The following is a 12,798-nucleotide window of genomic DNA, read 5'->3' as shown; positions in this document are numbered from 1 at the left end:
CCAAAGATCCTATTCCTACAGCAGCTATAAATCTAAAGCACACATCATCTAAAGCCTTGGCACCAGGCCCTGGGTTGTAACGGGGAGCAACAAACCCATGGAGTTTCCCAAGGTGTGGGGTGCCGGTGGGGGCAGAAATTCAGTAAATCTCAAAAAGAGGTATGCAGCTACACACAAGTGCTACGAAGGAAAGGCTGCTAGGAGTGATACCGGTGGGTTTTCTAGGGAGGACTTCTGGGGAAGTGACATTTAAACTGAGACCAGAAGGATGAGATGGGGGAGGAAGGGAGCAGCGAGGGGATGTTCCAGTAATAAGACATGAACATATAATCTTCAGATAAACATGAGTGGCTAAAAGAAATATATGAAAGAACGTTTGGCCTTAATAGTAATCTAAGAATTATATATTGAAAGAACAGGATACCATTTTAGGTGCATTAAATGAGCAGGGTGTGTGTGTGTGTGTGTGTGTGTGTGTGTGTGTGTGTGTGTGTAAATATTTGGCTTGGCAGAAGAGGGATGACAGCAGCATCCATTTACTGTGACAAGAATGTTAAAAGAAAACTATTACTCCTTGACCCAGCAATTCATCTTCTATGTACAAGGGGAAGTATCACAACATCATAATGCTGAAAAAATTAGAAACGACCTAAATGGTTGGATAAATAGGGTGGCATATTATAAAGCTAATAAAAATAATGCTTTTCATTAACCTTAGTCATCAGGGTAAGTCTCATCCTCTCCACTCTCGAGCCCACTGCAGCTTCACCTTCAATTCCAACACTTCACTAAACATTTATAGAATATTTCACCCAACAACAGCAGAATACACATTCTTTTCAAACTCACATGAAGCATCACCAAGATAGACCACATCTGGGCCATGGAACACACCTCAGCAAATTTAAAAGAATAGAAATCATACAAAATATGTTCTCAGATCACAATGAGATTAAACTAAACTAGAAGTTAATAACAAAGTTGGCTGAAAAATCCCAAAATATTTGGAGATTTAACAACACACATCTAAGTAACAAACGGGTCAAAGAAGAAGTCTCAAGAAAATTTTTTAAATATTTTAAACTAAATGAAAATGGATATACAACTTATGAAAATTTTGGGATGCAGTGAAAGCAATGCTTAGAGGGAAATTTATAGCATCGGATACATATATTAGAAAAGAATAAATACCTAAAATCAATCATCTAAGTTTCTACCTTATGATCTACAAAAGAGGAAATTAAATCCAAACAGAAGAACAGATAAAAATTAGAAAAGAAATCAAAGAAATTAAAAGTAGGAAATCAATAGGGAAAATCAACAAAATCAACAGAGAAAAATCAACAAAATCAAAAGCTGGTTCTTTGAAAAGATCAGTACAATTGATAAACCCCTAGCCAGGCTAACTAACAAAAGAAGAGAGAAGGCACAAATTACTATTATCAGAAATGAAAAAAGGGGGCCATCACTATGAATCCTGTGGGCAAGAAAATGATAATAAAGGAATATTATGAATAACTCTATGCCTATAAATTTGATAACCTAGAGGAAAGGGACCAATTCCTTGAAGGACACAATCTACCAAAACTCACTCAAGAAAAAATAATCAGAATAGGCCCATATTAAAGAAACTATGAATAATTAACAACCTTCCAAAACAGCACTGGGCAAAGATGGTTTCACTATGAATGCTATAAAATGTTTAAGGAAGAAATTATGCCAATTCCCTACCATCTCTTCCAGAAAATACAGGCAAAAGGAACACTTCCTAACTAATTCTGTGAGTCCAGCATTACCCAAATACCAAAACCAGACAAAGCCATTACAAGAAAGGAAAACTACAGCTAATATCTCTCATGGATATTCACACCAAAATTCTCAACAAAATATTATCAACTTGAATCCAATAGTGTATAAAAAGAATTATCTATGATGATCAAATGAAATTTATTCCAGGTATGCAAGTCTGGTTCAACATTTCAAAAGCAATGAATGTTAAAAAAAAAAAGAAGAAAAATCATATAATCAGATCAGCTGTAGAAAAAGCATTTGACAGAATCCAACACCCATTTGTGATAAAAACCCTCAGCAAACTAAAAATAGAGGGAAACTTCCTCAACTTGATAAAGAACATGTATAAAAACTTACAGCCAACATCATAATTAATGGTCAGAAACTAGACGCCTTCCCACTAAGATCAGGAATAAGAAACAAAGATCAGGAACAAGGATATCCCCTCTCACCACTCCCATTCAACACCTACTGGAAGTTCTAGCTAATGCAATAGGACAAGGAAATAAGGACTTCCCTGGAGGTCCAGTGGTTAGGACTCCACAATTTCACTGCTGAGGACCCAGGTTCAATCCCTGGTTAGGGAAATAAGAGCCCACAAGCTGCATGTTGTGGCCAAAAAAACACAAAAAACAATTTCTTTGATCCTAAGACCAATGCCACATGTTTTAGGCTTTTGTTACAATACTCTCCACATCTCTGTACTGAATTAGTCAGTTATTGCTGCAGTGGTACTTAGGGAAGATATCCCAAAACTCAGTGGATTATAGTAAGCATTTGTTTTTCTCACTCCTGGGTCTACAGGTTGGTTGAGGTGGCTCTGCTTCACCCTAGACTTCAAGTTGGATTGAGGTCTGATTCTCGTGTCACGTTCTGAAACTTGGACTAAAGGGGCAGCAGCTACCTGGTGAAGTCCTTCTTGTGGTAATCATGGCAGTGCAAGAGCCAAACCAAGCTGCACAAGCAGATTTAAGGTCTCATGTTTTGACTACTCACATTTTGCTAAGGAAAGTCACACAGCCAAGTTCAAAGTCAACAGAATAGGAAAGTATATGTTACCCCAAGGGGAAGTGAGTGGGGACTGAATATTTGCCAAACAATAATCCATTACAGTGATCGAAAAGATAAAAATCCTTGTCCTCATGGAGATTACATTCTAGTAAAAAGGATAAATATAAACAACTCAGAAATGAAGATAGTGTGGTCAGATAGGATATTCTCGCAAATGTAAGCAAAGTTACAGGCACAAGGATGTCTTACACAGCACATTTGTAATGATAAAACACTGGACAACGGGCTTCTCTGGTGGCACAGTGGTTAAGAATCCACCTGCCAATGCAGGGGACATGGGTTCGAGCCCTGGTTCTGGAAGATCCCACATGCCGCAAAGCAACTAAGCCTGTGCGCCACAACTACTGAGCCTGCCCTCTAGAGCCCGCGAGCCACAACTACTGAGCCCGCATGCCATGACTACTGAAGCCCACGCACCTAGAGCCCATGCGCCACAACAAGAGAAGCTACTGCAATGAGAAGCCCGTGCACTGCAATGAAGAGTAGCCCCCGCTCACTGAAACTAGAGAAAGCCCGTGTGCAGCACCGAAGAGCCAAAGCAGCCAAAAATAAATTTAAAAAACAAAACTAAACTAAAAAACACTGGATAACCTAAATGTTCATCAATCACAGCTATTTAAATAAAATCATATGTCAACTAAATAGACTGGTGGGGAGGTTCTTTATTACTTGTTTTGATAAATTTGATATATGGTATACATTTCCTTTAAAAACAAGGTTAAGTCCATATGTATTAACATGAAAAGGTGGAACTGATGAAGAGTTTTGGGGTATCTCTCCTAAAATGTTTATGCCAATATAATCCTTTATTTTCATCTACACAAAAGAGATGTTTGTAAAACACTCCTTAAGTTATATCTTGGGAATTCTTTGCACATCAGAACTTACAAATCTACTACATTCTTTGAGTGGCTGTACTGGATTCCATTATAAGGATGGATCATAATTTACTGAATTGCTCCCCTTTAGATGGACACTTGGGGTATTTCCAAGTGTTACGTCTACTTAGTTTTACAATAATAAACATTTCTATACCTGCATCTTGGCATAATTTTGCGAGAATAATCTACCAGACATTGCAAAGTATTATAAAATTTTTTAAAAGCCTCAAGCTAAAATAGCATGGTATTAGCCCAATAATAAAAGCTCATATCAGTGTATCAGAACAGAGAATCTAAAAATATATCTATATCTCTCTATACCTATATTTATATATCTACATCTATTCATCTCTGTATGAATTTACAGAGGCATTCAGAGGATGGACTTGGTCATGGAGCTGGATATCTCAGAAACCTGGTTCCACCATGTCCTAACTGTGGGACCTTGAGACAGTCACTTAATCTCCTTAAACCCAGGGATGGCCTTGAGTGGGGATGATAATGATACTTACCTCATGGCTGCAATATTAAAATAGATATGAAGAGAAAAGTCTCGGCCAACTGGCTAGCACATAATAAGTTCCCAATGCATATTAGATAAAATGATCGCATTTTACAAATGATAAAAGTGGTGTTACAAACAGTGAAGTATGGAAAGGTTATTAAAAAGTAACTGGAGCAATTTTGTAAATATATGAAGAAATGAAATTAGAGCCATAAACACTATTTGTTTGTTTGTTTATTTATTTATTTATTTATGGCTGTGTTGGGTCTTCGTTTCTGTGCAAGGGCTTTCTCTAGTTGCGGCAAGCGGGGGCCACTCTTCATCGCGGTGCGCGGGCCTCTCACTATCGCGGCCTCTCTTGTTGCGGAGCACACGCTCCAGACGCGCAGGCTCAGTAGTTGTGGCTCACGGGCCTAGTTGCTCCGCGGCATGTGGGATCTTCCCATACCAGGGCTCAAACCCGTGTCCCCTGCATTGGCAGGCAGATTCTCAACCACTGCGCCACCAGGGAAGCCCCCAATTTATTGATTTAAACTGCAAAAACCAAAAACAACTAGAAGAAAATATAGCTAAAGATTTAAGTAATGAAAGAATGGGGAAGAAAAGCCTAAGAGAATTGGAAGAAAATTCAATGCTTTCTGGTTATAATTATATGAAATTAAAATATATAATACGTCCAAAACTTAGCAAAACTGAAAAGTATAAACTAGGGAAAGCTAGCTGTAGTATTTGTGAAAGGGTGTCTGACATGCTCAAAAAATATGGTTCAACAATTTGCTATGAAGTCAACATTTAAAGAACTCTCACAAATAATAAAAAACAATTTAAGGCTTCCCTGGCTCAGTGGTTAAGAATCCCCCTGCCAATGCAGGGGACACGGGTTCAAGCCCTGGTCCGGGAAGATCCCACATGCCGTGGAGCAACTAAGCGCGTGCACCACAGCTACTGAGCCTGCGCTCTAGAGCCACAACTACTGAAGCCCACGCGCCTAGAGCCCGTGCTCCGCAACGAGAAGCCACCGCAATGAGAAGCCTGTGCCTCACAAGGAACAGTAGCCCCCACTCACCGCAACTAGAGAAAGCCCGCGCACAGCAACAAAGACCCAACGCAGTAAAAAAAAAAAAAAAAATTTAAGTGAAAAATGCCCAGGAAGGAAAATGTAAATCAAAGATCCTATATCCAGCAAAGCTTTCAAAAACAAAGCAGAACTGCTCTACAAAAATTACTAAAGGAATTCCTTCAGGCTGAAAGCAAGTGACCCCAGCTGGCAATTAAAATCCACACAAAGAGTGCTGATAAAAGTAGGTAATTATAAGAGATAAGTGCGTTTTTTTCTCCTTTACTCTCTTAAGTGATTTTGAAAGCAACTGGATAAAATAATATGTAGGTAGTGTATTGTTGGGTCTATAGCACAAAGAAATGTAACGTATGTGTAATATATTTGCCAATAACAGCACAAAGGAGTTGGGTGTGAGTAGAGCTGTAATGGGCTAAGGAAATGACCAAAGATGGTAAGGTAATAATTTAAGAATGTATTGTGGAGTTTATAACATTGATATAATATGTGAACTGATAATACACAAATAATGCTTAAAATGGGGAAAGGGAATAGAGCTATATAGGAGAAGCTTTTCTTTATTTATTTTTTAAATATTTACTTATTATTATTTTTTTATTTGGCTGCGCCAGGTCTTAGTTGCAGCACGTGGGATCTTCACTGCAACATGCGGGATATTTTAGTGGCAGCATGAGGGATCTAGTTCCCTGACCAGGGATCGAACCCAGGCCCCCTGCACTGGGAACATGGAGTCTTAACCACTGGACCACCAGGGAAGTCCCGAGAAGCATTTCTTTATATCACGGGAATTAAGTTAGTATAAATCTGAAGCTGATGTTGATAAAATGTATATGGTAAAACCTAGAGCAACCACTAAAAAAATCCAAAAAATATAGTGAAAAAAATAATTACTGGGGTTAAAATGCTATATTAGAAAATATACAATAAATGCAAAAGAGAGCATTAAAGACACAAAAAAGACACAAGACACATAGAAAACAGAAAGTTAAATGGCAGACATTAATATTAAAAGTGAATGGGTTAAACAATCCAACCAAAAGTCAGAGATCATCACACTGGATTAAAAAACATGATCAAAGTATATGTTATCTACAGGGTACACACTTTAGATTCAAAGACACATTAGATTGAAAGTAAAAGGATGGAAAGAGATGTGTCATGCAAACAGAAACCACAGGAGAGCTGGAGTAGCTATACTAATATCAGACAAAATAGACTTTAAAACAAAAAATGTTACTATAGATAAAGATGGATATCTTATAATGATAAAAGGATAAAACAAGATTATATAAAATTTATAAACACACATGTATCTAATAACATGTATCTAATACATAAAACAAAGGCTGGAGATATCTTTCAAACTTTCAAGGAACAGGTACTGTCCATCTTATTATAAAGAATTCTTGGAAATATAGACTAAAAACTGAAAATGCTACCATTTATTCCTTTAGACAAAAATATCAATACACAATTATGGCAAACATAAAAAAGAAAATCATATGAAACTCAGAAATGGCCTCTGATTCTGAATTTTGTCCATTTTCATACAAGATATCATCTTACCTATCTCTCTGAAATTAAGGGGAACTGCCCTGTTTTCCTCTTTGTTCCTCAAAATCCAGAGCATCCTGCTCAGTGATGTTTTAACCAGTTTCATCTATTTGTCAATATTTTATTCTCTGCAATCATTTTCAAAATAAATTTAAAGTCATACTTTCAAATAGTAGTAAATTTCCTTTATGTTTTAATTCAAGAACAGGATTACTAGTGAGTACATTTTGCTAGAACAACTTGAAGGAAATACTAGGGGCTGGAAAATAAAATTGTGGAGACTATCCAGCAATTTAGAAAGGCTTTATTACAAAATGTAAGTGGAAAATCAGGATATAAATAAGTATCTGTGTAAAATATCACAGTGCATTGACATAAATGGAACAGAAGGTGGAAAAAATGCAGTTGATTAACACGACTGGGCACTGAGAATTTTGGAGGATATTTTTTCCTTGTTTAACTTACCCATGTTCCTGTCATAATGTTGCATGATACATAAAGCTCAGATACAAAGATAAAAAATAACTAGCTTGACGGGTGGTGATGGTGGTGGTGGGATGAATTGGGAGATTGGGACTGACATATATACACTAATATGTATAAAACAGATAACTAATAAGAACCTGCTGTATAAAATAAATAAATAAAATAAAATTCAAAAAAAAAAAATAACTAGCTTGAATGCGTGGCAGAATTAGGGCTTCCTGGAGCCCTTAAATGAACCCTCTCCTTCCTGCCCCAACACCAGTCCGACCCTCCCATCACAAGTGCCTGTATCTCTGTGTCTCTGTTGTGAGAAAGAGAAATCAGCCCTGATATCCAGGAACCAGCCTAGCACTCACAGCTAGGTCTTGGTACTTTTTTTTTTTTTTTTTGCTGTGCCATGCAGCACGTGGGATCTTAGTTCCCTGACCAGGGATTGAACCCATGCCCCCTGCACTGGAAGCACAGAGTCTTAACCACTGGACAGCCAGGGAAGTCCCTTGGTGATTTCTTTTTCTTTTTTTTTTAACATCTTTATTGGAGTATAATTACTTTACAATGTTGTTTTAGTTTCTGCTGTATAACAAAGTGAATCAGCTATATGTATACATATATCCCCATATCCCTTCCCTCTTATGTCTCCCTCCCATCCTCCCTATCCCACCCCTCTAGGTGGTCACAAAGCACCGAGCTGATCTCCCCGTGCTATGCAGCTGCTTCCCACTAGCTATCTACTTTACATTCGGTAGTGTATATATGTCCATGCCACTCTTTCACTTCATCCCAGCTTACCCTTACCCCTCCCCGTGTCCTCAAGTCCATTCCCTACGTCTGTGTCTTTATTCCTGTCCTGCCCCTAGGTTCTTCAGAACCTTTTTTTTTTCCTTTAGATTCCATATATATGTGTTAGCATATGGTATTTGTTTTTCTCTTTCTGACTTACTTCACTCTGTATGACAGACTCTAGGTCCATCCACCTCACTACAAATAACTCAATTTGTATGGCTGAGTAATATTCCATTGTATATATGTGCCACATCTTCTTTATCCATTCATCTATTGATGGACGCTTAGGTTGCTTCCATGTCCTGGCTATTGTAAATAGAGCTGCAATGAACATTGTGGTACATGACTCTTTTTGAATTATGGTTTTCTCTGAGTATATGCCCAGTAGTGGGATTGCTGGGTCATATGGCAGTTCTATTTTTAGTTTTTTAAGGAACCTCCATACTGTTCTCCATAGTGGCTGTATCAATTTACATTCCCACCAACAGTGCAAGAGGGTTCCCTTTTCTCCACACCCTCTCCAGCATTCACTGTTTCTAGATTTTTTGATGATGGCCATTCTGACTGGAGTGAGGTGATACCTCATTGTAGTTTTGATTTGCATTTCTCTAATGATTAGTGATGTTGAGCATCCTTTCATGTGTTTGTTGGCAATCTGTATATCTTCTTTGGAGAAATGTCTGTTTAGGTCTTCTGCCCATTTTTGGGTTGGGTTGTTTGTTTTTTTGATATTGAGCTGCATGAGCTGCTTATAAATTTTGGAGATTAATCCTTTGTCAGTTGCTTCATTTGCAAATATTTTCTCCCATTCTGAGGGTTGTCTTTTCATCTTGTTTATGTTTTCCTTTGCTGTGCAAAAGCTTTTAAGTTTCATTAGGTCCCATTTTTTAATTTTTGTTTTTATTTCCATTTTTCTAGGAGGTAGGTCAAAAAGGATCTTGCTGTGATTTATGTCATAGAGTGTTCTGCCTATGTTTTCCTCTAAGAGTTTGATAGTGTCTGGTCTTACATTTAGGTCTTTAATCCATTTTGAGTTTATTTTTGTGTATGGTGTTAGGGAGTGTTCTAATTTCATTCTTTTACATGTAGCTGTCCAGTGTTCCCAGCACCACTTACTGAAGAGGCTTTCTTTTCTCCATTGTATATTCTTGCCTCCTTTATCAAAAATAAGGTGACCATAGGTGCATGGGTTTATCTCTGGGCTTTCTATCCTGTTCCATTGATCTATATTTCTGTTTTTGTGCCAGTACCATACTGTCTTGATTACTGTAGCTTTGTAGTATAGTCTGAAGTCAGGGAGCCTGATTCTTCCAGCTCCGTTTTTCTTTCTCAAGATTGCTTTGGCTATTTGGGGTCTTTGGTGTTTCCATACAAATTGTGAAATTTTTTGTTCTAGTTCCATGAAAAATGCCATTGGTAGTTTGATAGGGATTGCATTGAATCTGTAGATTGCTTTGGGTAGTATAGTCATTTTCACAATGTCGATTCTTCCAATCCAAGAACATGGTATATCTCTCCATCTGTTTGTATCATCTTTAATTTCTTTCATCAGTGCTTTATAGTTTTCTGCATAGAGGTCTTTTGTCTCCTTAGGTAGGTTTATTCCTAGGTATTTTATTCTTTTTGTTGCAGTGGTAAATGGGAGTGTTTCCTTAATTTCTCTTTCAGATTTTTCATCATTGGTGTATGAGAATGCAAGAGATTTCTGTGCATTAATTTTGTATCTTGCTACTTTGCTTGGTGCTTTCTTGATGAACACAGAGAGTTGCACAGAATATCAGTGTCACACAAGGCCATTCTGTGACTGTTACAAAGTAAGACAAAACAAGACCACGCTGTAAGCATGTAACACTAAAACATGAACACTGTCCAAGCCACAAAAATGACCAAACTCCCCCTGTGCTGGTGGATATGAGTGACTGCTACTTCTTTGCCAATCACAGCTTTGGCCTCAGTCTAGTTTTCCCTCCTTCTAGATAAAATATATTAAGATAGCGAACCAAAATTATCCTCACTTTGTGACATTTTTGAATCCAAAGACCCAATCCTTACCAAAATCACCTCATACAAGCCCAAGTCTTTTAATAAGTCCTTTTGAGCACCTTCTAAGATACCTCACTAAGATACCTCACTATTCCCCCCATGGTGTGTGTAACTCCCTTGTTACAATGAGTAATAAACGCAACTTATTCAACAAGAGGTGTGCTCCTAATGGGTTTTGGCTGGAGGGCACTGACGGTTGGAATAGTCAAGTTATTTGGTACAAGGATCTCTCTTTCCATCTTTAACCTGAAGAGGCTGTATCAAGTTTTGTTCTCCCAAGATAGATAGTAGATGATTCTCTTACAAAAGACAAATGTTAACTTTTGCATAATCAAAAAACCAAAAACATGATTTTCTTATAAATTAGTTCCCTCCATGATTTTCTTAGCCTATTTCACTACTGAGTAGAAAAAATTCATAGCAACCACTTTTCCAAGAGCCTCTTTTATGTCCTGGCTTCTCAGGCTGTAGATGAAGGGGTTCAGCATGGGAGTCACCACAGAGAACATCGCAGCAGCTGCTATGTCTATCTCAGCTGAGTGGGAGGATAAAGGGTTGAAATACAGAAATATGATGGTGCCATAGAAGAGGAAAACCATAGCCAGGTGGGAGCCACAGGTGGAGAAGGCTTTCCATCTTCCCTTTGTGGATTGGATTCTGAGGACAGCACAGGTGATAAGGATATATGATACCAGGATGCAAACAAATGGGGTGCTCATTATTGGCCGTGCTTCAGTTAGAATCATCACCTCACTGAGGTGTGTATCAGAGCAGGAGAGTTTCAGGAGGGTGGTCACATCACAGAAGAGCTGGGGGATGGCATTGTCTGCACAGAATGAGAGTCAAGCCATCAGCAGGGTATGCAACAGCATATCCAGGTTGGCAATGACCCACGATCCAGTGACCAGCAGGGCACAGAGCTGGTGGGTCATCTTTGCTTAGTAGTGTAAGGGGTGGCATACAGCAACAAAGCGGTCATAGGCCATCACAGCCAAGAGGAAATTGTCCATGTCCATGAACGTGAAAACAAAATATATCTGCGTGAGACACCTAAAGAAGGGGATGGTCTGCTTCCTGAGCATGTGGTTGGCCAGCATCTTGGGGACAGTGGTGGAGGAGAAGCAGATGTCCACGAAGGACAGGTTGCAGAGGAAGAAGGACATGAGGATGTGCAAGCGGGAGTCCGTGCTGATGGCCAAGAGGATGAGCAGGTTTCCCAGGACCGTGGCCAGGTACCTGCTCAGGAAGAGCACAAAGAGGAGCTGCTGCTGCTGGGGCTGCCTGGAGAGCCCCAGGAGGAGGAACTCAGAGTTACTTGACTGGTTTGTCTCTCCCATGGGGCTGGACCCAGATGCAGAGAAGAGAAGCAGAGGTCAGAAACCTAGAAGCAAAGGGTTTGGGTGCAATAACCCAAGCTCCAGCCATGGTCATGTTAATAAAACCTACATTAGAGTTGCTCAGTCAGAATCTGCCCCTACTCCCTACACCCTCAACTTCCGACCTCCAGTCCTAGATGATGCTGGTCCCACTGGACTAATTTTTTAAATTATATGAAATATAACATAAAAACAACACACAGGCACATACACAGCCCTTCCCTGACATTATGTGCATCTCTGTTAACATTCTCAGGCTTTTGCCCACTTAGTAGATCATAGAGAGAAGAGAAACAGCTCATTGGTACTGGGTTTATCACAAGCAACAGATGAGGGATTCAGGACTTTTACTACTACTCCCTGGATCTGGAAGATTTAACAAAGGAGGTTCTTCAGAGAACTTCACCGGGGACTTCCCTAGTGGCACAGTGGTTAAGAATCCACCTGCCAATGCAGGGGACATGGGTTCGAGCCCTGGTCCGGGAAGATCCCACATACCTTAGAGCAGCTAAGCCCATGCACCACAACTACTGAGCCTGCGCTCTAGAGCCCGCGAGCCACAACTACTGAGCCCGCGTGCCACAACTACTGAAGCCCGCGTGCCTAGAGCCCGCGCTCTGCAACAAGGGAAGCCACTGCAATGATGAGCCCGTGCACCACAATGAAGAGCAGCCCCTGCTCGCCGCAACTAGAGAAAGCCCGCGCGCAAAAAAGAAGACCCAACGCAGCCTAAAAGAAAGAAAGAAAGAAAGAAAGAAAGAAAAAGAAAGAACTTCACCCATTAGTAAAGAAATATTGACATCCCCACTGTTACAATCTTACCTGGGAGAAGTTCGTGCTGTTGCTATCAAGTGTTCTTCACCTTTGAGGAACTGGCCAGTGCTCCTCTTTATTATAAGGTTTGGAAAGTCTTGGAAATATAGGTAGGTCCTGAGCAAATGAGGAGCAGAGATTCATGGCCTTAGCTCTCTGTGCAGGATGTTTGGGGGTATCAGAGATGGGTATTTACAGTAGCCTCCATGGCCACTGGGACCAGATTCCCTGAGAGCCTTATTAGAGACAAGCAGAAAGTAATTGTCCCACCTATTTCCTGGTCCCCATGAGCCCAACCATGATGAATGACAAAGCATATGATCTAACTCCTGGGTCAGAACTTGGAGATAAAGCAATCTGGGTGGAGAGAAGTCCCAGAGAAAACTCCCTGAGATTTCCAAATTCATCACCTTGCTG

At 39.6% G+C, this 12,798-nt stretch overlaps 1 protein-coding gene across 1 annotated transcript; it reads right to left on the bottom strand.

Moving 5' to 3' along the window:
- Positions 1 to 10,581: 10,581 nt before the first annotated feature.
- Positions 10,582 to 11,529, bottom strand: LOC133104200 (olfactory receptor 1F1-like). Its single transcript, XM_061209849.1, is given in 1 exon segment — positions 10,582 to 11,529. A coding segment is annotated over 1 exon segment (948 nt).
- Positions 11,530 to 12,798: the final 1,269 nt, after the last annotated feature.

Source organism: Eubalaena glacialis, chromosome 13 (assembly GCF_028564815.1).
Source record: "Eubalaena glacialis isolate mEubGla1 chromosome 13, mEubGla1.1.hap2.+ XY, whole genome shotgun sequence".
NCBI lineage: Eukaryota > Metazoa > Chordata > Mammalia > Artiodactyla > Balaenidae > Eubalaena > Eubalaena glacialis.
The sequence above is the reverse complement of the archived record's forward strand: the minus strand, read 5'-3'. Positions and strand labels throughout refer to the sequence as shown.